Raw genomic sequence first — 26,999 nt, 5'->3', positions numbered from 1 at the left:
GATGAGGAGGGGGCGTTTTGAGGAAAGGGATGAGGGGGCATTATGAGGAAAGGGATGAGGAGGGGGGTGTTATGAGGAAAGTGATGAGGAGGAGGGCGTTGTGATGAAAGGGATGAGGGGCACGTTCCAGGCTGTATCACAACCGGCCATGATTGGGAATCCCATAGTGCGGCGCACAATTGGCCCAGCGTCGTCCGGGTTTGGCTGGGGTAGGCTGTCATCTAAATAAGAATTTGTTCTTAACTGACTTGCCTAGTTAAATAACGGTTAAATAAAATTTAAAATTAAAAAATTTAAAATAGTAAATGGATGAGGGGGCATTGAGGAAAGTGATGAGGAGGGGAGCGTTATGAGGAAAGGGATGAGGGGGGCATTATGAGGAAAGGAATGAGGAGGGATGCGTTTTGAGTAAAGGGATGAGGAGGGGTGCGTTATGAGGAAAGTGATGAGGAGGGGTGCGTTATGAGGAAAGTGATGAGGAGGGGGCGTTATGAGGAAAGTGATGAGGAGGGGGCATTGTGAGAATTGGACAAGAAAATAATGAGTGTTTAACAATGAATGATTGCTATCAATAAAGGAAAATCCTGATATAAATACAATATCCCTGTCTAGATGTATGAATTCATGCATAGATATAAATAAAACAACACTAATTTTGGTCAGTTATGAATGATAACATCATTACACTATACTCTCCATACTCATCATTACACTCCCCACTCGGCACACACTGGTTGAATCAACGTTGTTTCCACGTAATTTCAATGAACCTATGTGGAATAGACGTTGAATTGACGTCTGTGCCCAGTGGGTCATACACTCAATTCACAGGGATCATAATTATCACAAACATAACTGCTTTCATATTTTCTATTCATCTGTGTCATACATAGCAGTCTGCGCATTGTCAATGTAGTCATACTTTAATTATTGTATGTAGGCTACAATTTCCAACTCTTTCCATTTATAGACCAATCCAGGTTACAGCAGTCTATTCACAGCTTTCACTGTTGTATTGAGTACTTTATTTAGGGGCGCAACCTTCACTGGGGACGGGGGGGACATGTCCCCTCCAAATTCTGAAATTGCATTTTTGTCCCCCCAGTTTTATCATTGGAATGTGATACAAAACAAGGCAACGGTGTGCTGAAGGACCATGCGGACACCTCCGAGCAGTCGGGTAGGCTGTTTGGAGTGTTTAAAAAATATATACATATATATTATGTTCCTTCCATTTCGAAAACCAAAGTTGCGACCCTGACTTCTTCATAGGGATCAAATCCCGTTAACGGGATCGATTTGACAACAGCCAGTGAAATTGCAGGGCGCCAAATTCAATCAACAGAAATCTCATAATTAAAATTTCTCAAACATACAAGTATTATACACAATTTTAAAGATAAACTTCTTGTTAATCCACAGTGTCCGATTTCAAAAAGGCTTTACGGCGAAAGCATACCATGCGATTATGTTAGGTCAGCGCCTAGTCACAAAAAAACATACAGCCATTTTCCAGCCAAAGAGAGGAGTCACAAAAAGCAGAAATAGAGATAAAATTAATCACTAACCTTTGATGATCTTCATCAGATGGCACTCATATGACTTTATGTTACACAATACATGTATGTTTTGTTCGATAAAGTTCATATTTATATCCAAAAATCTCAGTTTACATTGGCGTGTTATGTTCAGTAATGTTTTGCCTCCAAAACATCCAGTGAATTTGCAGAGAGCCACATCAATTTATAGAAATACTCATCATAAACTTTGATGAAAGATACACGTGTTATACATAGGATTAAAGATAAACTTCTCTTTAATGCAACCGCTGTGTCAGATTTCAAAAATGCTTTACGGCGAAAGCACACCATGCGATAATCTGAGTCAAGTTGTGGAGTCAACAAAAGTCAGAAATAGCATTATAAATATTCACTTACCTTTGATGATCTTCATCGGAATGCACTCCCAGGAATCGCAGTTCTACAATAAATTTTTGTTTTGTTCGATAAAGTCCATCTTTATGTCCAAATACCTCCTTTATGTTCGCGCGTTTAGTTCACTAATCCAAATGCACAAAGCGCAGGCACTAAGTCCAGACGAAAAGTCAAAAAAGTTCCATTAAAGTTCGTAGAAACATGTCAAACGATGTATATAATCAATCTTTAGGATGTTTTTATCATAAATCATCAATAATATTCCAACCGGACAATTCCGTTGTCAATAGAAAGGAAAGGGAACGACCTTCGCGCTCACGGCCACGCGCGAGACTAAACTAAAGGCTTTCAGCCTGACCACTTGTTGAAACAGCTCTTATTCGCTCCCCTTTCACAATAGAAGCCTGAAACAACTTTCTGAAGACTGTTGACATCTACTGGAAGCATTAGGAAGTGCAATCTGACCCAATTTATACTGGATTTTGGATAGGCAATCACTTGAAAAACTACAAACCTCAGATTTCCCACTTCCTGGTTGCATTTTTCTCAGGTTTTTGCCTGCCATATGAGTTTGGTTATACTCACAGACATTATTTTAACAGTTTTGGAAACTTTAGAGTGTTTTCTATCCAAATCTACTAATTATATGCATATTCCAGCTTCTGGGCCTGAGTAACAGGCAGTTTACTCGGGGCACCTTATTCATCTAAGCTACTCAATACTGCCCCCCGTTCCCAAAGAAGTTAAGCTACCACTTCTGAGGAAAGAAAAATATTCTTTGGAAGTCTGGGCAGAGAAGTAAATGGATGATTGTTTTTCACCAATGCCTAATCACCTCTGAGATGACACCACCAGATGATGGTGGCTGCTCACAATATGTACTGTAAATCAGAGAGTGTGTGTCTGTTTGTAAGATTCAATGTGTGTCAAGCATTTGTATTACTATAAACTATAACTCAAAACCCTAAAACACACAGCTTATTCAATGTATTAAAAGTGGTATTTTTAAAGAGTTTCATTCCAAAACGCTATACACCCATTTTCAGAAATTTGGGTACAAAATTCAAAAGGCATTGGCACATCTGAGCTATCTTTGTTGCAGTTGTATGGTAACTGAATAAAATGAAATAAAAGAGAAATGTTGGTAAAAAACACACACACTATCTAATCATGGCATGGCGTTCTTCAATGACAGACATGTCCACTATATATACAAAAGTATGTTGACACCCGTTCAAATTAGTGGATTCGGCTATTTTAGTCACATCCGTTGGAAGCAAAGTCCAGCACAAGAACTGTTCGTCAGGAGCTTCATGAAATGGGTTTCCATGGCCGAGCAGCCACACACAAGCCTAAGATCACCACATGCAATGCCAAGCGTCGGCTGGAGTAGTGTAAAGCTCGCCGCCATTGGACTCTGGAGTAGTGGAAACGCATTCTTTGGAGTGATGCTTCATGCTTCACCATCTGGCAGTCTGACAGACAAATATGGGTTTGGCAGATGCCAGGAGAACGCTACCTGCCCGTATGTATACTGCCAACTGTAAAGTTTGGTGAAGGAGGAATAATGGTCTGGGGCTGTTTTTCATCGTTCGGGCTAGGCCTCTTAGTTCCAGTGAATCTTAACGCTAAAGCATACAATGACATTCTAGACAATTTTGTGCTTCCAACTTTGTGGCAACATTTTGGGGAAGGCCCTTTCCTGTTTCAGCATGACAATGCCCCCATGCACAAAGCTAGGTCGATACAGAAATTGTTTGTTGAGATTGGTGTGGAAGAACTTGACTGGCCTGCACAGAGCCCTGGCCATAACACCATCAAACACCTTTGGGATGAAATGGAACACCGACAGTGCACGACTTCACTAATGCTCTTGTGGCTGAATGGAAGCAAGTCCTCGCAGCAATGTTCCAACATCTAGTGGAAAGCCTTCCCAGAAGAGTGAAGGCTGTTATAGCAGCAAAGGGGGGGTGCCAATTAATGCCCATGCTTTTGGAATGAGATGTCCAGGTGTCCACATACTTTTGGTAATGTAGTGCATTTGTTTAAAATCTATCACTTGATGCTATTTATCTGCCTCACTCTCAGAGAAATAAGTAGTACTGCTAGGTTTTACACAGTCAATTGTAACAAATAGCTACATTTTCAATAAAGAACTATACAAACGTATCATTTGTGAAATCAATATTTCAAAAATGTTCAAAAATAATAATTAAATACAGGAATATGAGATCTGTATGTAAAACAGTTACATTTGATATTTGTGTCATTTAGCAGATGCTCTTATCCAGAGCAACTTACAGTTAGTGCATTCATCTTAAGATAGCTAGGTGAGACAACCACATATTACAGTCAAATATACAGGATTCGAACATTCCATTCCAGTGAAACAATGTAAATACAGTATAGGGTTTTGCAAAAAAATAAAAATGTTCATAAACATCTGAAATCTATGAATAAAAAATCTGGGAACAGTAATATTTTACACACACATGAAGGTACCCATAAGCAATAATTTCTGATGAAAAAACAAGTGAAAAGTAGGTGGCTATAGCATTTTGGAAATAAACTCTTAATTTATGTGTACATCAGTATTTGATAACAGGCTGTGTCGGTTCTTATCCAGTTTACCCAGCTTGAGATAAGTTACACTCATTAATAAACTGTGTGTGTGATAATGATGTGTGTGTGTGTGTGATAATGATGTGTGTGTGTGTGTGTGTGTTAGGGTAATGATCCTGCCAATCCCACATTAGCAAATTCACAGTTCGCAAACCCAACCTCTGTGTGTCATACGAGCAGCCACAGGGGTGACAGGGATTTAAAGAGTGAAGGAATTGGATAAATAGGAGGAAGAATCTGAGCTATGTGGGAAGGCAGTCATGCTAACAGACCTAGGTTATGTAAGGAAAACACAGAACTATATTTTTCCCCTTCAGCTCCCTGGTCACAGAGCATTTGACAGCTCTGGAGATAATGCAAGGAAACCTCTCCGGTAAAAGCACAGCTGAAGCCTCCTTTTCCTGCTGGTGGTATACTCCCTCCTCCCTACCTTCCCTTGTCACTCTTCCACTGAATAATTTCCTCTTTCACTCTATGGACCCCCCCCACTTTCTCTCTCTCTCTCAAAAATAAGAACAGTAAACATTACACTCCCAAAGTTCTAAAGGAATAGAGACATTTCAAATGTCATCTCTCTCTCTCTGTGTGTGTCCCTCTCCTTTGTCAGTCTCATTCCTTTCCCTTTTTTATTAGTTCTCCGACCCTCGCTCCATCATTCCCTGTCTTCCTCTCCATCTCTCCCTCCCTCTCTCCTGCCAGGTCATACTGACCTTGATGAGGTCTGAAAGGGAAAGAGAGGGCAGAGAAAATGGAGAGAGAGCATGGATGACGGGAAAGAAAGAGAGCATGGATGACGGGAAAGAGAGAGAAAAATGAAAGTACTGGGTGGTAATGGGAAGGGAAAAGGAGGTGTGGATAAGCTGCCATGATACATGTATAAGTACTGTCGTATCAACTGTAATTTCAGTCTTTAATATGTTTATAGCCCAAAGACTATTTATAGCCACAGATGGGTATTTATACAGTCCATTAATGGATGGTTGTGAAGGAGGTAGACATTTTCACTATTCAGTTAAATTTCCATTGAAATGTGAAGGATTAGACCGTGAAATTCAGGAGACTGTGTAAAGAYGTGTGTGTCTGTGCACATGTGCGCATGTGCGTGCAAGTGTGTGTTTATGTGTGTGAGTGATAATGATGAATATTCATGGGAACCTGAGGCTGTCCGTAGCCACTGGAAGAGGAAATCAGGGAGACAGGGAAACAGTGAGACAGGGAAAGGAGAGAGAGTGAAAGGGGACACAGAGGCAAGAGGCAAAAGAAGAGAATAGTAATATTGGCTAAGGTTGTATCATGATACTATGTGCTATGCTATTTGAAATGTTGACAGCAAACTACTCCCCATCCATTCTCCTTTAAAAAAAGGAGAAATCTTTTCATGAGCTTCTCACTTACAGTGGGGCAAAAAAGTAATTAGTCAGCCACCAATTGTGCAAGTTCTCCCACTTAAAAATATGAGAGAGGCCTGTAATTTTCATCATAGGTACACTTCAACTATGACAGACAAAATGAGAGAAAAAAAGTCCAGAAAATCACATTGTAGGATTTTTTATGAATTTATTTGCAAATTATGGTGGAAAATAAGTATTTGGTCAATTACAAACAATGACAGAGGTCAAACGTTTTCTGTAAGTCTTCACAAGGTTTTCACACACTGTTGCTGGTATTTTGGCCCATTCCTCCATGCAGATCTCCTCTAGAGCAGTGATGTTTTGGGGCTGTTGCTGGGCAACACGGACTTTCAACTCCCTCCAAAGATTTTCTATGGGGTTGAGATCTGGAGACTGGCTAGGCCACTCCAGGACCTTGAAATGCTTCTTATGAAGCCACTCCTTCATTGCCCGGGCGGTGTGTTTGGGATCATTGTCATGCTGAAAGACCCAGCCACGTTTCATCTTCAATGCCCTTGCTGGTTTTCACTCAAAATCTCACGATACATGGCCCCATTCATTCTTTCCTTTACACGGATCAGTCGTCCTGGTCCCTTTGCAGAAAAACAGCCCCAAAGCATGATGTTTCCACCCCCATGCTTCACAGTAGGTATGGTGTTCTYTGGATGCAACTCAGCATTCTTTGTCCTCCAAACACGACGAGTTGAGTTTTTACCAAAAAGTTATATTTTGGTTTCATCTGACCATATGACATTCTCCCAATCTTCTTCTGGATCATCCAAATGCTCTCTAGCAAACTTCAGACGGGCCTGGACATGTACTGGCTTAAGCAGGGGGACACGTCTGGCACTGCAGGATTTGAGTCCCTGGCGGCGTAGTGTGTTACTGATGGTAGGCTTTGTTACTTTGGTCCCAGCTCTCTGCRGGTCATTCACTAGGTCCCCCCGTGTGGTTCTGGGATTTTTGCTCACCGTTCTTGTGATCATTTTGACCCCACTGGGTGAGATCTTGCGTGGAGCCCCAGATCGAGGGAGATTATCAGTGGTCTTGTATGTCTTCCATTTCCTAATAATTGCTCCCACAGTTGATTTCTTCAAACCAAGCTGCTTACCTATTGCAGATTCAGTCTTCCCAGCCTGGTTCAGGTCTACAATTTTGTTTCTGGTGTCCTTTGACAGCTCTTTGGTCTTGGCCATAGTGGAGTTTGGAGTGTGACTGTTTGAGGTTGTGGACAGGTGTCTTTTATACTGATAACAAGTTCAAACAGGTGCCATTAATACAGGTAACGAGTGGAGGACAGAGGAGCCTCTTAAAGAAGAAGTTACAGGTCTGTGAGAGCCAGAAATCTTGCTTGTTTGTAGGTGACCAAATACTTATTTTCCACCATAATTTGCAAATAAATTCATTAAAAATCCTACAATGTGATTGTCTGGATTTTTTTTCCTCATTTTGTCTGTCATAGTTGAAGTGTACCTATGATGAAAATTACAGGCCTCTCTCATCTTTTTAAGTGGGAGAACATGCACAATTGGTGGCTGACTAAATACTTTTTTGCTCCACTGTAACTATTCCTAGCATGGAATAAATTAGTTTCAAATGAAAGATTATACTTTCATTGCCATAAAAATCACAACCTATTTAACCTACTACATTTTTCAGACTTTAATTAAAAAGGCTGTTATTTCAACTCAGGGGTTGATATGGTGTGTCGTCACCATAATCTCTCCGTACTTGGGCTGTTTACAGGTCACTGACTGAATCCTCCTCGGGTGATTTTCACATACAGATGCTATAAGGTCATCATCCCAAATCAACTTGTTTCTCAGGCTCTGCTCTCCTCCATAAGGAGCCAGACATACGGGTTATCCATTCTTCAATATCTACCCCAGATGAAACTAAAATATAAGGTATAAAGTATATTATTAATGTAATATCTCTGAAGAACATCTGTATCTGATTTGTGAATATTGATGTGAATATTAAGGTAGCATTATAATACGGTAATAATTATAGGCAATTGGATGAGGAACAAAAAATGGACTGTAAGGCAGATATATTCATCATCATATGGAGGTTACAGAATGAACCCACACTCACATACAGTACTGTAGTATAGTACATACATGGAATGAGAAAAAAGACATGCCATGGCAGAATCATGAAAGATGATGCTACCAGCCCTACCAGTCCAGTCTCCTCTCCCAACTCATTTAGCTCACTAGATGGCACTCGATCAAATGCGATTATCTTTGACCTCAAATCTTCATTAAACTGCAAAAGCAATTATTAACATCAAATTTCTTCTTAGAATTAGTGGCATGTCTCTCCCTTGGCAAACTGTATGTGTCTGCATGTGTGTGAATGTGTGTATGGAAATACTAATGCATGCTTTCTTTTGTGTGCTGACTGTGCCTTGTTATGAAAGGAACATATAGAGGGATGTTGTATGGATGAGTGTATATCAGGAGGTGAACACAGTGAGCGTTATTGTTTATGTGAATTGGCACATAAACAGGTTTGTGTGTGTGTGTGTGTGTGTTATGCCTGTGCACACACTGGGCTGACATTTGAGAGCCAACGGCTCCTGTGTCTGATTTCTGATGTGTTCTGATGTGTTCTGATGTTCACAATGAGCCTCCGGTGAGAGACTGGATGAATCATCAGGAGTAGAACAGAGAGGCAGACAGAGAATAAATGAATAAAAGAGGTAGAGGATAGATGAGAGAAACGACCTTGGTGTGTGTAACTATGGGAAACGATTGACCAGTGGCAGCCACTGCAGGTGATTGCAGAGATTGCTATCAGCATACATGTGGTGCTTATTGCCTAAATGCTCAGAACCCTGTAGATATATAACTAGTGTGCAGTGATTTGTGGTGTGTGTTGTACACGTATGCATGTGTGTGTGTGTGTGGTCCATCATTCACATGCCTTTTATGTTCATTTCGTGCATATTTTGTAGAGCTTTGACTTTGATCTCAATACTGTCCCTTCTAGCTTAAAATTACTTTGTGAGGAACGTACTCTTCTGTGTATGTGCATACGTGTGTAAGAGAGAGGAGGGAGGAGAGAGGGGGAGAGAGAGGAGCGGAGAGAGAGGGGGGAGAGAGGAGGAGAGAGCGAGAGAGGGGGAGAGAGGAGGGGAGACAGAGGAGGGAGAGAGGGAGGGAAAAAGAGAGGAGGAAGAGAGAGAGAGGGTGTGTTATATTTTTAGCTCCACAGCCCCACATCCGTGAGTGTGTTTAATCGAGTGTATGCGCGCGTGTGTGTTTGGATTAGTGTCTCCAGTATCTTGCTCGGGGGAAGGTAATATGCTTGTCCAAACAAGCTTCTTTGTCACTCTCTCTCTTTGTAGAGATGGTTTGAAACTGTGCAACAGAGTAAGGGAGAGATGAGAGAGGGAGGGAGAAAAATAGAGAGAGGCTGAGGGAGAGAGAGGATGGTGAGCTAATGAATAAGCAATCTTGCATTTTCTACTTTGAGCGCTTGCATCTCGCTAAGACACGCATGCCTGCATCCTCTCCCTCATGTCTTTGTCTCTCTGACCTTTCATTCTTTGTTGCATTTCTTTGCTTTCCTCCATTTCAGTTTACCTCCCCTCTTCCCTCTCTACCTCTCTCACCGTGACTCCCAGTGTCCTTCCCTCTAGGTCTTCTGTGGATCTTGTGCAACCTCACTTTCCCGCTCTTTCTTTCTCTCTGTGTCTCTCTCTCCCCCTAAATTCCCTCTTGTCTTAGTTTGTGACCCACTGAACCCCCTTTCTCTTTATCCCATGCATGCATAGAAACACATGCACATGCAAACACACACGCATACACATGCACACACACCACACAGACATACTAACACAGACACAGTTAGAGACACAACACACACCGAGAGGGACTTTACCATGGGGAACTCGGTCAAATCTCACTTCTCCAAGAAGGTAAGGTTTTGTGTACTGTGTTCTGGCTGTGGACCACCTGAACCCCTGACTGTCTGTGGTGCATGTCTGTCTCACTATCTGTCCTTAACTTGACTGGAGGCTATTGGACCACACTGGACATGGATTTTGTTTGTATTGACTGTGGGGCATCTCTGTCAGTCTTCTGGTCTGAGGAGCTGTGCTCTCGCTGTTACAGACTAGTTGTGAATATTAGAGGAGACAGGACAACCTAGTGTCTCATGCTATGGTCTCATCCACCCCACTGAACCTCAAGGACTAAAATAGTCAGCTGACCAGTGTAGAATACTGACTGTGAAGCTTGAAATATTTTGTGGACAGGAAGACGACAGTATATTTGTACATGGACTATATGAACTCTACCACGCATTAGGACTATATTGTGACTGTTTTTACATATTTATTTGTCATAGATGTAAATATAACAGTTGTGCTGGAGTGACTGTGTGGGAGTCCTTAGTGTAGTAGACAGTGTCTTGTGTTGTTCTTGAACCCGCTAGCTAGGATGAGTGGTGTCAATAAGCAGGCTCCTGTCATGATCAACCACACGAGTCAAAGCATCACCACTTCACCTCTTCAGAGGGGATTAAGTGGCACAGACAAACCAACAGGTGGCGCTATAGTCTTGAACCATGCCTGCAGGAGCATGATGGATTTTAGCCTGATCTTAACAGACGCCTTGTGTTCGCACAACGCAGGTTGGGTTTCCAACCAGTTGATGTTCATTGTACTATAAATGGACAATAGAATGGATATATTGGACTTATCGTGAAGGGATTTTTACATTATCTGCCAGTAGTATATGATTAGTCCATGTACAAGAATAATTCAGTGATTTAACAGAAGGATCAACAATGACAGCCATAGCTCTTTAGCTATCTAGTAACTGCACAGTAAAGACATGATTTCATGTTCAGTGGGAGCATTGCTTCACCAYGCATCAGTGAGATTCATCCCCTTCAGCAGCTGTACATCCTTGAGCGTGTACAGTACAATATGACAAGCAACTGTTGAAGGCATCTGGTAGCTAGGGAAGTTACTGCTTGACTGCTTCTCACATTAGAATATTGTTTTAGCTCTCATTTCAATGTAATACATWAAAAAAAACACGTCTCCACATTAGTAGTGATTTTGGTGACACACTGGACCTTCAGATAATCAGCACTGCTTCGTGCATCACTTGCTGATGTGGTGCACTGCACTGTAGCAGGGCAGGAGCTGGCGCTGGAAATGCCACTGTAACAGATGGAGTGTGAAGGTCATGTACATTGGAGAGCAAATGCAGTGTGTGTGTGGGGGTCGTCTGGAAAATGGGCAGGGATAGATGGGGAGAATCTCAAATGCATACTCCTCGTGTCCTCACTCCTTATTCTCAAAACTCCACTTTCTCTTCCAATGGGTTTTGAGTGTGCAATTAGGATCCTCCCATAAAGAGCTCTCTAGCTGAAGAGAAAGGCAATTTTGGGGGGAAACAAACAATGGAAGGAGACAGGTGACTCACCATCTGGATTCGGTCATATGGAGCAAAATTTGAATTTCTTTATTTTTTATTTTTACATTGGATAAAAGTAGAGACTCAGAGCTACAAAATGGTATATCATACACTGCATTTGAGGAACAATGGGAAAATAATTCTGCTTTGAAAGTTGATAAACTTGTAAACTCAGTTTTGAGAAAATGGCATTTTAGTGTTTCGGTGAGAGAGCTCTTCTTCGTCTACACCCATTCAGCATCGTTCACACCCAGCTTTAGCCCCATCCATCTTGTTGCATTCAATGCGCACGCTTGACGCTCTGGCCGATGATTTGTTTACCTCTGGATAACATGAAAACAGCCTAACCAGCTCTGCTTACAACAATTTCATTGTTTTTTTGCCGACGTTTACTGACACTGGCCATAGTCAACGGGTGTTCGACACTTTATCTTAAGACATGTAGCTAGCTATCTAGGTAAACAAGGAACCTAGTTAGGTAAACAACGTGTAAGATCACACACATCACATCACGTTAGCTTATGAGCCAGCCACCTAACGTTAGCTAGGGAGCCAGGCAGCTAACGCTAGCTAACAGTACACTTTAGCTTGAAATGAAACCACTTTCTGTCAAAATTAGAAACGTGTAATATCTGAAAATGTAGCTAGCTAGACTATCTTACCCGTATACGTCATCATGCATGATGGACGCGTCTCCCTGTCACCGATCCATGCCACAAATGTCCTTAGTTTGAAGACATAATCTGGAACCAGGTGTTTTCCCATCTCTTTAGCTATCGTACTCTATTTCCACTGATTTCAAAACTCGATCCTCCAGAAAGTGGAGAGTAACACTTATGCAGCTACATTTAAAAAAGCCGYGTTCAACAGGATTACCAACACAGACTGACCAGCTGAAATAGACAAAAGCCTTCATTGAACCTATTTTTTAACTAGGCAAGTCAGTTAAGAACAAATTCATACGCCTAGTTTCCTGAATATAGAGATACAGTAATTTACCAGTCAATTTACCAAAGTTTGGACACACCTACTCATTCAAGGGTTTTTCTTTATTTGTACTATTTTCTACATTGTAAAATAATTGTCAAGATATCAAAACTATGAAATAACACATATAGAATCATGTAGTAACCCAAAAAATGTTAAACTGTCACGTTCTGACCTTAGTTCCTTTTTTATGTCTTTATTTTAGTTTGGTCAGAGCGTGAGTTGGGGTGGGCATTCTATGTTGTTTTTCTATGTTTTGTTCTGTTGTTCTATTTCTATGTGTTTGGCCTAGTATGGTTCTCAATCAGAGGCAGGTGTCAGTCGTTGTCTCTGATTGGGAGCCATATTTAGGTAGTCTGTTTTCCTTTGTGTTTTGTGGATGGTTGTTTCCTGTGTCTGTACCGTACGGGACTGTTTCGATTTTCGTTTGTTCATTTCACTTTGTTATTTAGTAATTTTTTTGTGTTCAGTTTTATATATTAAAATGGACACTTACCACGCTGCACATTGGTCCGATATCTCTTACTCCTTGTCAGAAGAAGAGGAAAGTCGTTACAGAACCACCCACCAAAAAAKGACCAAGCAGCGTGGTATCGGGCAGCAGCAGAAATCTCTGGACTCATGGACATGGGAGGAGATTCTGGACGGAGAAGGACCCTGGGCACAGGCTGGGGAATATCGCCGTCCCAAGGCAGAGCTGGAGGCAGCGAAAGCTGAGTGGCGGTGGTATGACGAGGCAGCACGGCAGCGCGGCTGGGACGAGACGCAGACCCAAACATTTCTTGGGGGGGCACACGGGGTGTGTGGCTAAGTCAGGTAGGAGACCTGAGCCAACTCCCCGTGCTTACCGTGGAGAGAGAGTGACCGGGCAGGCACCGTGTTACGCGGTGAAGCGCACGGTGTCCCCAGTGTGCATACGTAGCCCGGTGCGCTACATTGCAGCTCCTCGTATCGGCCGGGCTAGAGTGTCTCCAGTGCGTCTCTCGGTCTGTGTTTTATGGCACCAGCCCTACGCAATGTGTCTCCCGTGGGTCTGCACAGCCCAGTGCGTCCTGTGCCTGCGCCCCGCAAGTGCCGGGCTAAAATCAACATCCAGCCAGGACGGGTTGTTCAGGCCCTTAGTACGAGCCTCCAGTGCGTCTCCACGGACCGGTCTATCCTGTGCCTGCTCCAAGGACCAGGCCTCCAGTAGATTCTCTCAGCTGGTGAGTACTGTGCCTGTTCTAAGAACCAAGTCTCCTGTGTGTTCCTCCAGTCCGGATGCTCCAGAGCCTCCCTCCAGTCCGGCCCTCCAGAGCCGCCCGTCTGTCCTGAGCCGCCTGAGCCGCCCATCTGTCCTGAGCCGCCTGAGCGGCCCGTCTGTCCTGAGCCGCCCGTCTGTCCTGAGCGCCTGAGCCGCCGTCTGTCCTGAGCCGCTGAGCCGCCCGTCTGTCCTGAGCCGCCAGAGCCGCCCGTCTGTCCTGAGCCGCAGAGCCGCCCGTCTGTCCTGAGCGCCAGAGCCGCCCGTCTGTCCTGAGCCGCCAGAGCCGCGCGTCTGTCCTGAGCCGCCAGAGCCGCCGTCTGTCCTGAGCCGCAGCGCCGCCCGTCTGTCCTGAGCCGCCAGAGCCGCCCGTCTGTCCTGAGCCGCCGAGCCCGTCTGTCTGAGCCGCCGCGTCTGCTCTGAGCCGCCCGTCTGTCCTGAGCCGCCCGTCTCCAGTCCGGATCCGCCAGAGTCTCCCTCCAGTCCGGATCCGCCAGAGTCTCTCCTCCAGTCCGGATCCGCCAGAGTCTCCCTCCAGTCCGGATCCGCCAGAGTCTCCCTCCAGTCCGGATCGCCAGAGTCTCCTCCAGTCCGGATCCGCCAGAGTCTCCTCCAGTCCGGATCCGCCAGAGTCTCCCTCCAGTCCGGATCCGCCAGAGTCTCCCTCCAGTCCGGATCTGCCAGAGTCTCCCTCCAGTCCAGAGGCGCCCGAGTCCCAGAGGCGCCCTCTACTAGGGTCTCAGATCCGGGGTTGGTGGCGAGGGTCGCCGCTCTAAGGTGTCACAGAAGTGGGCCGAGACTATGGTGGAGTTGGGTCCTCGTCCCGCTCCAGAGCCGCCACCGCGGTGAATRCCCACCCAGACCCTCCCCTATAGGTTCAGGTTTTGCGGCCGGAGTCCGCACCTTTGGGGGGAGTACTGTCACGTTCTGACCTTAGTTCCTTTTTTATGTCTTTATTTTAGTTTGGTCAGAGCGTGAGTTGGGGTGGGCATTCTATGTTCTTTTTCTATGTTTTGTTCTGTTCTATTTCTATGTGTTTGGCCTAGTATGGTTCTCAATCAGAGGCAGGTGTCAGTCGTTGTCTCTGATTGGGAGCCATATTTAGGTAGCCTGTTTTCCTTTGTGTTTTGTGGGTGGTTGTTTCCTGTGTCTGTGTTTGCACCATACGGGACTGTTTCGATTTTCGTTTGTTCATTTCACTTTGTTATTTAGTATTTTTTTTGTGTTCAGTTTTATATATTAAAATGGACACTTACCACGCTGCACATTGGTCCGATATCTCTTACTCCTCGTCAGAAGAAGAGGAAAGTCGTTACAAACACATCAAAATATATTTTTGATTATTCAAAGTAGCTCCCCTTTGCCTTGATGACAGTTTTGCACACTCTTGGCATGTATCTCTTTTCACATTTGTCCTCAAAGATCAAATGACAGCATTTTAGCAACATTAAATCTTATTAAAATCTGTTCATATACACCCCCAGGAAGAATATGACACTTTWTTTTTTTTTTACATTTTCTGACAGGCAGGCACTTAGATATGGCCATTTTCACGTYTTCATAAATTCTTAGAATGTTTGGGAATTACGTAAAATACCGCGTTTGTGAAAATTCTATAGCATTATAGAGTGGGAAAGCGGCCGTAAGTTTGGACAATTAATAGACACTGCAGTAAATAAAACCTAATAAAAACTTTGTCTTGTCCAGGACTGRAGTCTACGCAGACCGGTGAGCCATAGCCAATCAGGGCTACAGTAGGCAAATAAGCCATTTGTCACACAGGCCTGCCATCATTCACTTTGAACTGGACAGTGTGTTTACAGGAAGTTGCAACAGCATGACTTTAGACCATTAGAAGACATTCGCCRAATGCCACAAAATACACCTGAATGGATTTCTGCATATATCTAAATACCACTGGAGTCGTCTTACATTTGGGAACTTTACAGGTCTTTTGATCAAACAACATGAAAAGGTAGGCTATCTCTCCCTCAGTTATGCACCAACAAGATGAACAACTAATGCTAGCCAGAGCAAGATGAGATAAAATCTAACTAAGGAACACTTTATCAAACCTTTTCAGCTAGTTGGCCTTCAAAATTGCACTCATAAACGATGGGGAATTGTAGCCTTCTGCAGCTTTTCTGCCAATGCATGCTTGTCCCAAACAAGCACCCAAGCTTACTGGCTAAAGATGTAGCTTGCTAGCTAGCTACTTACAGACACAAATGAGAGAACACCTCACTCTGACCATTTTACTCACCCTAGCAGAGTTGGTTAGGCTGTTAACATGTTATCTATAGCGTTTACTATTACTTTTTTTGCCTACGTTTACTGACACCGATCATATTCAACAGGTGTTGCACGTATGTAAATATATCAGTTATTCTGGGCTCTGGCACTCAGATGAGAGTGCTCTGAAATTGGAGTAGATAGCCAGAGGGAATTTGCGAACGCAAGAGATATGCTAACTGGATAACATTTGTTCAAATTCTTGCTAGCTAACCAAATTACATTCCCAGCCTTCGTTACAGTTGTTAGTTTTTACCAAAATATTGAGACATTGAAACTGAAATGCATCCCGAATGGAGGCAGCAAACATTGTACCAACCTGATAGCAATATTGTTCAGACTACCAGGAAATGTATCGGTGAATGATATGAATCATACATTAAACTGCATCCCTCTATTCTGCCAACAATGCTGTCAGTTCCACTTTAAGTTGACTGCTCAGTGTTCCATGTATAGTGACACTTTCAGTCATAAGCCAGTCAGCATTCTAGTCTCTTACCACAGCTCCTCTCTGTCCACTGATGTCACTTTTCTCTTTGTCTGTCATTACACTGCAGAAAGGTTGGCCCTTGTTTCTTTTTACTTTTAAAGGTTTCTTGTGGTGGCCGATGTTCCCTTCCTATTTAATTAACCTGTGGCTCTGTCTGTAATTAGGTCTGTGCGTTGTGTGGCCTGTCACTGTCCACGGGTCCACAGACAAATTAGTCATTATAATGTAATGGCTGGATGTATTTCATTCTTTCCATCATTGGGACAATGGTTAATTGGAATGAGCACGAAGCCATCCGTCTCTTTTATATGCGTGTGGCTTTCCTGTCGTGAATAAAACCCTGTATTTAAATGGTATTTAGACAAAATTATGTATTGAGAACTCTACATTTTTAACCAATAATGAGTGTGATCATTGTCTGGGTACCTTACACAGGGATCATTGTGCCACTATTACACTGTGCATATGTCAAAAGCAGAATGGCTTGCAGATATTTTTTGGGGTCTTCCTGCGTGCCCTCTCTTGGATTGTGCTGATTGTCTTAGTTAGCTGTTGTGTCTCTTTGATTATCTAATCCTAGCAGTGTGCTGAGTCATATCAGTGTCCTCAGCTGTACGGAGACATCTTTGGGATGGATGGGTGGCATTAATTGCCCCGTTCACTGAACCCAATCCCTGACTGTGTTCCTTCCACATGACTGACACCTTGACTAGCCCCATTACTATCCTGACCTCTGACCTCACTCACAGGGACTAACAGACATGTTCTCAGCCTCTCCACCACCACCTCACTTCCATCCACCCACCCTCATACCATCTAGCCCCTTGTTGTTGACTGACTCCATGTTGTCCATCCACAAGCTGAGTCACAGTCTGTATCCCTGTCTCTGCCCCTGTGCCTCTATCTCCTGGCCCCACACCCTGGATATCTGTGACCCCAGGACCAGAAGAAGAACTACAGAGCAGTGCAGTCCTGTGAGGAGGGGACTGGGGGGGGCTATCTTGAGCCACTAGTGGCTATGGCTCAGAATGGAGGCAACATGCACAACGTACTGGGGCCTGCCTGCATCTTTCTACGCAAGGGCTTCGCTGAGAGCCGGCAGGCTGTACGTAAGTCCAGACACAAACAGACACATGCCCATAATGCATGCAGAGACACGTTTACAGTTTGTAGCTACACGTAAGAAAACAAACATTTTCATATAAACTTACACACAATCATACAGACATTTTGTCTTTGTCTGCTTCTTTTTCACCCACGTTGACCAATACACTCCTTATGGACTCAAAGAAGAAGGTAATGGACTCCAAATATCCGCATTAACCTACATATAGAATGCTTGTCAGTTGGTGTGAAAATGAGCGCGTGCGACTGTGTGTGAGTGTTAGCACTCACTGCCATTTGTGCCACTCTGATAGAATGTAAGTCGTTGTGTTCCATGTAGTATTACCTTGACGGAATGTTAGACTGATTACTAAGTCTGTGGAGCAGCAACAGGGTTATCTGTCTTCGTCTGTCTCAGTCTCACTGTGATCAGTAGACTCAGTAGCAAGGCATTGTCATGAAGGGAAGATGTGCACTGACCTCTCCTTTGTAGACTGGCACCGTTCATAGCCTGTCATGATGATGTGTTCTGTTCTGTGATGCTATTGGGGGATACAGGGGTGGGGTCGAGCTAATTCAAAGGCTAGACGTTAATCTTAAGAGAGAACAAATGGAACTCCTTCATCCTATGTTCCCCCAGAACTCACCACCAACCCTCAAAGTTGGCATGCACCTCTCAGCTAAGTAGATGGGCTACTCAAGCATCAAACAAATGCTCTAAACTAAGTTGCATTTGGGTTCATCATTACATGATTTAACACAAAAAAWCTGTGATTGCACATGTAACAAAAGTACTCTACGATGTATTACGATTGTTAAGTTGATGATATCTCACACAAGAGTTTTGTAGTGTCATGAGCCATCACTTGTAGAATGCCACTTGCTGGATCCTAACCCTGACTTGTGATTCTTTGCAGGATAGAGAGCTGAGGCCGGAGGAGATGGATGGTACGTTTCATTATACAGAAGCAAACAGTATGAATTACAATGAGCTTTCATATTGCATATTGGACTGTAGCATTCCCAGGGGAGAACAACTGCCCCCTCTCATTGAAGCCACCGAAGTCCAAGGCTGACCACGGTACTGCAGGCAAGGTTAGATCCCTCATTATTGTGAATGGAGAAATGGCAATCTTCGTGGTCAAGCTTCGTGTAATACACCAGATGTAGGTCCTTGAATCAATTATTTTAAAATCGCACACGGAAGTGATAAGGATAATTTAGTTGCTAATGGCAGCCTGCAGTAACCCAGTCAGCCTTCAACTGCGTTGCTCAATGAGAGGGGGCAGCACTGAGCTAACCTGCAACGTCACTTCCTTGAGTAGCGCAAACTGCTCATGTTGTGTCTCCATGAGACGCCATCTTAACCGACTTCATTTGGCTTCAATGCGCTATTGAGTCTTCACATAGGAATGAATGGTGTCACGTGATCAATGGCTTTGTCCATTCATATATACAGTCATTGAGCAGTTCTCACTAGTTTAGATATACAAACAAAGGATCTGCCTGACCTTGGTAAAATCTCATTCTTGTGTTGAGTGCCTTTGGAATATTTTCAGCCTGCGGACTGTTTCAAGCTTACCTCTCAGTCTCCCTGTCATGTTTATTATAACACCACACTCATTGTAGTGTAGTAAAACAATAAGCCAACTGATAGTTTTTATAATGTGATTAAAAAGCACAATTGATCTTTCTCCATCTATGCTTTCCTCTCAGAGTTGCGCGAGGCTTTTAAAGAGTTTGACAAAGACAAAGATGGCTTCATTGGCTGTAAAGACCTAGGCAACTGCATGAGAACCATGGGCTACATGCCTACTGAGATGGAGCTGATAGAACTGAGCCAGCAGATCAACATGAACTGTGAGTAACCGTACGTACGGTATGTGTGTCTATAAAAGGGAGCAATATGGGAGGTCTTGCATTCTTTTTTTCTATGCTCTTGCATTTTCCTCTATCCTTCTCTCTTTTGTTACACTCTCATATTATGTTCTTTCTTCCTTCTTTCTCTAAATCTCTAATTCATGCTCTATGTACCCCCGTTCCCGTTCCCGTCCACTAACACACACTAAAAGACACTTGCACACACCATTACACACAGAGGCTCTGAACATTCAAGGTCCAATACCTCTGATGTAGATCCCTTTAACAATTAACCCTGAAAAGAACATAACATTCGCTTCTATAAATACTATCTGGGCTTGGAGAAAATTGATGACTGAATATGATGTAGACACGACAGTAGCTTAAATTTTGCCAGTCTTTTCTCTCTCTCTCCTCTTTCAGAGCTGCATATTTCTGTCATTGTACAAATGTCCCTGTAGATGTATTTTTGTGACATGTTTTGTGAATTTATATCTGACATCCTTCAACCTACGTTTACTCTTCATCACACAGTGGGAGGACATGTGGACTTTGAGGACTTTGTGGAGTTGATGGGGCCCAAACTTCTGGCTGAAACAGCAGATATGATCGGGGTCAAGGAGCTAAGGGATGCTTTCAAAGAGGTGAGGATAAGAGACTGAGAGAGAGAGGAATAGAGTGATGATTAAAAAAAAAAGAGAAAGAAAGAACAAAATCCAAAGAGGATGAAAGAAACCTAGAAAGATTTAAGCTAAAATAAATTTGATTAAGTGAGGAGAAGCATTCATGTGTATGGGGAACTCATTAGTAATATAGGAGTGACGACGGTATTGGGGAAAGAGCAGAATACAATACTGCATGATTAACTAGTTCATTATTCATTACTCTATTCTCTCCTTCTCTCTCAGTTTGACACAAATGGTGATGGCCAGATCAGCACATCGGAACTCAGAGAAGCAATGAAGAAACTTTTAGGTCAACAGGTAAGAAAAGTGGTCCTTCTGTTTGAGTTTTTCCATCTTTCACTCAACCTGTCCACGCATCTGTCTGATCATGTCTCACTGTAGCCTACATTTGAGTAGTGCTTTTTCTCGGTTCTTTCCCTATTCTACTAGGTTGGTCATAGAGACCTAGAGGACATCCTACGGGACATTGACCTGAATGGAGACGGCCATGTAGACTTTGAAGGTGAGCTACAGTATCTCAGTGGGTTCTAAGACACCTCTTTGTAGGATGTTATTTGACAGGTATTACAGTGCATTCGGAAAGTATTCAGACCCCTTGACTTTTTCCAAATATTTGTTACGTTACAGCCTTATTCCAAAATGGATTAAATAGTTTTTTCCCCCTCATCAATCTACACACAATACCCCATAATGACAAAGCAAAAACAGGTTTTAATACATTTTGCACATTTATAAAAAAGAATACAAAGCTCTGTCGTGTCTTTGGCTATGCCGGATTAAGTGATATGACATGCTATTCTATAAAATAATTTATCTGTAATTAATATTACCTGATTAAGCTAATCAGGTGAATGTAATTAACTAGAAAGTCGGGGCACCACGAAAGAATATTTATAGAGCTGTTATCTTCCGAATAAACTCTTAAAGACCTAGTAATATTTTGTATCAATAGCAGTCAATATTTAATCGTCACTTTATTCAGTCTCATCTGAAAGTTGTAAATTCTTGGTTATCTTCACGAACCCTGGCTAACAAGTTGAATCAGCAATACAAAATGTGGTTTAATTATTTATTTACTAAATACCTAAATAATCACACAGAATGGATCATACATTGATTACAAATTATGTCATAAAGAAAACGTTCCTGGTGGACGGAACAGACAAGACGGCTGGTTACACAAAGAGAGGGGCTTGGGTTTGAGTGAAAGAGCGGGAAGACTGAGTAACAAAGGGAGAAGCTATGCTATCGTAAATACAGAATCTTATGCATTCTAAATAACCGGCCATTTGAAAAAGGAGAATGCAATAAATATTTACTCTGAGCTGCGCTTCGGTAGATTGGTCGTCGATGGAAGGCCGGTTTGTCCTTTATGGATCTCTGGTCCTCTGAAGAATGTCTAGTGGTGAACTGGAGCGTGGTAGAATGGTTACTCTGTCCGTCCTCTCCTAGCCCACATTTAGCAACTGCTGCTAACTCAACGGCTAGGAGGTATCTGTTTGGGCTTCTTGCGGTCAATTTGCAGTCTACAAATTATTTGTAATTATGTCCTAACGTGTAGGGARCGCATGGTACTGAAGGTCAGTGCTTTTAAGAACTGTGTGCTTCGTGTCGTTGTCCTGTTGGAAGGTGAACCTTCACACCAGTCTGAGGTCCTGAGCGCTCTGGAGCAGGTTTTCATCAAGGATCTCTCTGTACTTTGCTCCGTTCATCTTTCCCTCGATCCTGTCTAGTCTTACAGTCCCTGCCGCTGAATAATATCACCACAGCATGATGCTGCCACCACCAGGCTTCAGCGTAGGGATGGTGCTAGGTTTCCTCCAGATGTGATGCTTGGCATTCAGGCCAAAGACTTCAATCTTGGTTTCATCAGACCAGATAATCTTGTTTCTTATGGTCTGAGAGTCTTTAGGTACCTTTTGGCAAACTCCAAGCGGGCTGTCATGTGCCTTTTACTGAGGAGTGGCTTCCGTCTGGCCACTCTACCATAAAAACCTGATTGGTGGAGTGCTGCAGAGATGGTTGTCCTTTTGGAAGGTTATCCCATCTCCACAGAGGAACTCTGGAGCTCTTTCGGAGTGACCATCGAGTTCTTGGTCACCTCCCTAACCAAGACCCTTCTCCCCCGATTGCTCAGTTTGGCCGGGTGGCCAGCTCTAGGAAGAGTCTTGGTGGTTCCAAACTTCTTCCATTTAAGAATGATGGAGGCCACTGTGTTCTTGGGGACCTTCAATGTTTTGGTACCCTTCCCCAGATCTGTGCATCGACACAATCCTGTCTCTGGAGCTCTACAGACAATTCCTTCGACCTCATGGCTTAGTTTTTGCTATTTTTTCTCTGACATGCACTGTCAACTGTGGGACCTTATATAGACAGGTGTGTGCCTTTCCAAATCATGTCCAATCAATGGAATTTACCACAGGCAGACTCCAATCAAGTTGTAGAAACATCTCAAGGATGATCAATGGAAACAGGATGCAGCTGAGCTCTATTTCGAGTCTCATAGCAAAGGGTCTGAATAMTTTTTCAAGTAAGGTATTTATGTTTTTCTTTATTTTATACATTTGAAAGCATTTCTAAAAATCTATTTTTCGCATTGTCATTATGCGGTATTATGTGTAGATTGATGAGGAAAAAATGTAATTTAATCAATTTTGGAATAAGGCTGTAATGTAACAAAATGTGGAAAAAGTCAAGGGGTCTGAATACTTTCCAAATTCACTTTATGTTCATTATTATTTCGTTGTATGATATTGCAGTGCTTGACAAATCCCTGTCATGGCCCACTGTTCATATCAGGGGAGAACGACAGCCCCCTCTCATTGAAGCCATAGAAGTTCAATGCCCACGGCGGTATTGCAGTTAGCAGAAAACAGGATGCCCCACTATACTGTAGTATATGGAAAAATKGCAATCTTTGTGGTCAAACTTTGTGTAAATAACAAACCAAAAAATCGAAGACAATCATGATACCAATAATTGCTTCTAATACACCAGATGTAGGTCCTTGAACCAATTATTTTAAAATTGCACACAGAAGAAGTTATAAGGATAATTTAGTTGCTAATGGCAGCCTGCAGTACCCGGTCAGCCTTCAACTTGAGTTACTCAATGAGATGGGGCAGCACTTAGCTAGCCTGCAACATAACTTTCTGGAGTAGCTCAAACTGCACATGTTATGTCTTCATGACGTGCCATCTAAACCTTCATTTGGCTTCAATGCGCTATTGAGTGTTCAGACAGGAATGAATGGTGACACATGATTGATGGCTTTGTCCATTCATATATACAGTCCAGAGGAGGCTGTTGGAGGAGCTATAGGAGGACAGGCTCATTGTAATGGCTAGAATGGATAAAAGGGAATGGTAGGAAACACATCAAACAAATCTTTTTGCCAGCGCTGTAGTTGCAGACGGATATATCGGGCCGCTAATATATATATATATTTTTTATTCTGATTTTTCAGGGGGTGCTGCAGCACCCTCCTATGGCTATGCCAACAATCCCGTCACAATAATCCGTCACACACACACATACCCAAGCACATGCATATACACACTCTCTCAGTGCCAATCCCCACAGATACAGTTTGAGGCAGGCTGATACTCTAGCATCATGCTAAGTGAGGTGGGAGGATGAAGGGAGTCAGGCTGTCTGTCAGATTATCTCCACACCAAAGGATTATGTCACCTCACAGATTACCAAGAGAACAAGGGAAGCATATTGCCAGTGGGACAAAAATAGCAATGTGCTGGTATTCCTACTAGAGTCATCCGTATGCTCTGCTTTCTCCAACCGTTAGATTCGCCCACACGTCTTACGCTCTAAATACATTCATATTTATAATCCACAGTGCTCATTTAGAAATAGAATCGTTGCTATGAAAATGTATTTATTTTTATTGGCTGATAGCAGCACATACAGTTCTTAAAATCACTGTGACCTTCAGTACCATGCGTTCCCTACACGTTAGGACATAATTACAAATAATTTGTAGACTGCAAATTGACCGCAAGAAGCCCAAACAGATATAACATTTGACTAAAACATGATCATTTCAAACATTGCTTACATTTGTTTACGTTCACATATACAGTATCTCTCTATTATGCATGGGAATACTTTGGAACAGATTTCCAAAATCAAAATCTATTGGAGCTGATCTGCTGGTGTTTTACAGTCTTTTATGGGGGGGGGGGCAAATAAAATCACCCGTGGGCCAAATTCGCCAGTTGGGGATCAGCCCCTTAACTTTATGTGAATCATGTTCACACTCTTTCTCTGTTGTTGTATTAATGTCTCTCGGTTTTATTAATCTCTCTCTTTTACGAATCTCCCTCAGAGTTTGTGCGCATGATGTCTCGCTGAGTGTAGGTCATGATACCGACTGGTTCCTTTCCTGGTAAGAGAGGAAGAGAAGAAGAAGTGAAGGAGAGGCAGAGACGCTAGAGCCCTTAATGACAGACCTCTTACCTCAGACTTCTGAACTACAGAAGGAGAAAACGACATATCAACCCTGCTCTGCTACTGCCACATTTGAAGACATGCACAGAAGCTAAAGGAACAACGTCAGTGATCATGATGATGCTGTTACTGCTGTCTCTAACAGCAAAACAGAACAACAGCCAGCCTCCCACAGTTTTACATTGTACATTTCAGATATTAGAGAAAACATATCTAGGTGTTTACAGGGTCTAAAGAGCAATGTGATGTTTGAGCTACTTACACTCATTGCCATGGTTGGTTAATGCTGTAGCAAAGTAAAGACACATTTACATTTTTAACACTTTCTTACTTATGCCAACGTCTCCTATAACTAGTCTAAAGCAGCATATTCCCCTCTGGGGCTTTGGACTCCTAAGATACACTTTTTAATGGCAATATTATTACATCAGTGTACCAACTCTCAAAATATGTATTGTTTGTGTGTGCGTTCATGTGTGTTTGTGCACCTCAATTATCCTTTACTGTAAGATTCCATATGTCTTAAGCTACTGTACAGTTAGTGTCAAACCCATGGCATATGCTGGCTCTATCTTGAATTACATGTCATGTATTACCACGGATGCACTTTTTTAGATTTTATCATTATCAACACATATCGAGTTACRTTATACGAGTTTTGAACATAGATGGGTACCTGCTTTGATAAATGGAAGATCTGTTTCTTGGGAACTGAATACTCTGGGGAATGCGGTAGCAATCATAATTAATTGGTTTTCTTCGGGCCAACCCAATACACAGTTTTGCACATTGTTTTGCATGAATACTAAGAATGCATGCTCCACTTATGATTTAACCAGACACACTGTCACTCCCCATGCAAATAAACAATGTGCACCACAAACAAACATACACACAGTATATTATTGTGGTGATCAACATAACACTGAAACCTGTGTGAGAATGTGTGTGTGTGTGTGTGTGTGTGTGTGTGTGTGCGTGCGTGTGCGTGTGAGAGATCAGTGTGTATTTATGTACTGATGAGAGTGTTTATGTATGAGTGCTTGTGTGTTTTTTTGTGCGAGTCTCCCTTAGGCAGTCTTATTTGTGACTTTGCATGTGTCTTACTTGTGTGATTCTATGCATGCCAAATAGTAAAACAATTTGTAGCATAGTAGATGAGAATAAAGATTTTTGTTGCAAAAACACTGTGTGTGTGTGTGTGTGTGTGTGTGTGTGACCTCTATCTGCATTCAGAGCAGAAAACAGTCAGACAGGACCTGAACTAGCTGGATATACACCCATTGGCCTAGAGGTTGCAAAAACCTGTCAAATCAGAAATAATATCCCTGATTACAAAATATTTAGAGAATATGAATATACATAGACCTACTCAAATTTCAACAGGGACAACTCCAATAAAATGTTTTTTCTCAAAGTTGCCAGGATGTCACGTGCATCACACTTATATCTGTACACTCGTAACAACCTAAGCATTACAAAACGTATATTAGATCAAATAAGCCTCACATATCAAAATAGCAATTCATTTTTATCTTAACTAATTTCGACACTCATTCCCCCTCCCCCCCTTTAAAAAATCCCTCACTTGCTTAATAATTAATGATCTGCTTAACTTGGGCAGATTTGGGGCGAAATTAACCCTCTCACTTCACCTCTTTGCTATTAGCTAGAAAGGTAAAGGTATTTTTTGTTGGTGGAGAAAACAGTTTGCAGATTTTAAGCAAATTTGAGCCATTCTACACAGTTTGGCATGGAGCTGAGAGACAATTTTACAGTTTTAATTCCTGCAATTCTATGCATTTTTCCATAGCTAATGCTATGTTCCTCTGGTCAAACATTATAACAAAACCAATGGGCATGTGCCCTGAATGCCCGGTTTTTGATTCTCCCAGACTGTCTAACTTTTATTTGATTGTTAGTTCTCAAATATGGTATTATTAAAAAATATGTATAGTTCCATTTCTTTTCTGCATGCTTTCTATCTGGTTTTGGTTGTTTAAGTTGACACTGAAACGGCTTTTTCATCCCGAAAACGAACACTAAGAGACCTGCCTAAGAATTTTCTATACAGAAAAAAAACTGTAATTAGCTACATATTAAAAGAATAGTTCGAGATTTTGGCAATAAAGCCATTTATCTACTTCCCCCAGAGTCGGCTGGTATGCTGTTCCTGTAGTTCCCGTAGACTTCCAGTCATTGACTAACACTAGTTAGCATTGGCTCGCAAAACTACCTAGAACTTCCCTTATACTGGAAGCAGAGACATAAAATGTTATCCACGATGTTATTCTGTTGTAGATAGCGATACTAATAAAAMAAATATTATTTATCACATATACAAATCACCAACAATATTTTCCACAAATCAATCACAAAAAATCGTGGACCCCCTGGCCCATGCTACTAGTGACAGAGGGTATAATGTAACAAAAATATATGGAACCAGAGAGGATGGAATGTTGAGCAGGGCCACTCCTGGAATTTCTGC

The 26,999-nt window shown here is 42.5% G+C and overlaps 1 protein-coding gene across 7 annotated transcripts in view; it reads left to right on the top strand.

Annotated features, from left to right (window-relative positions):
• cabp1b (calcium binding protein 1b) overlaps positions 1-25,693 on the top strand; it is a 31,724-nt gene extending 6,031 nt beyond the window's left edge. Inside the window, exons 1-8 of one of the 7 annotated variants that reach the window (XM_070449483.1) lie at positions 9,203-9,253; positions 17,335-17,499; positions 18,416-18,446; positions 19,215-19,358; positions 19,893-20,002; positions 20,267-20,341; positions 20,474-20,546; positions 24,387-25,693. In XM_070449483.1, the coding sequence (XP_070305584.1) occupies positions 17,413-17,499; positions 18,416-18,446; positions 19,215-19,358; positions 19,893-20,002; positions 20,267-20,341; positions 20,474-20,546; positions 24,387-24,412 (546 nt within the window). In that variant the 5' untranslated portion in view covers positions 9,203-9,253; positions 17,335-17,412 and the 3' untranslated portion in view covers positions 24,413-25,693. The other 6 variants (XM_070449482.1, XM_070449484.1, XM_070449486.1 and 3 more) reach the window with 6 other exon arrangements.
• Positions 25,694-26,999: the final 1,306 nt, after the last annotated feature.

The sequence above is a fragment of the Salvelinus sp. IW2-2015 genome, linkage group LG20, assembly GCF_002910315.2.
Source record: "Salvelinus sp. IW2-2015 linkage group LG20, ASM291031v2, whole genome shotgun sequence".
In the NCBI taxonomy this organism is placed as follows: Eukaryota; Metazoa; Chordata; class Actinopteri; order Salmoniformes; family Salmonidae; genus Salvelinus; species Salvelinus sp. IW2-2015.
Note: the sequence above shows the minus strand (reverse complement) of the source record. Positions and strands in the feature narration are given on the sequence as shown.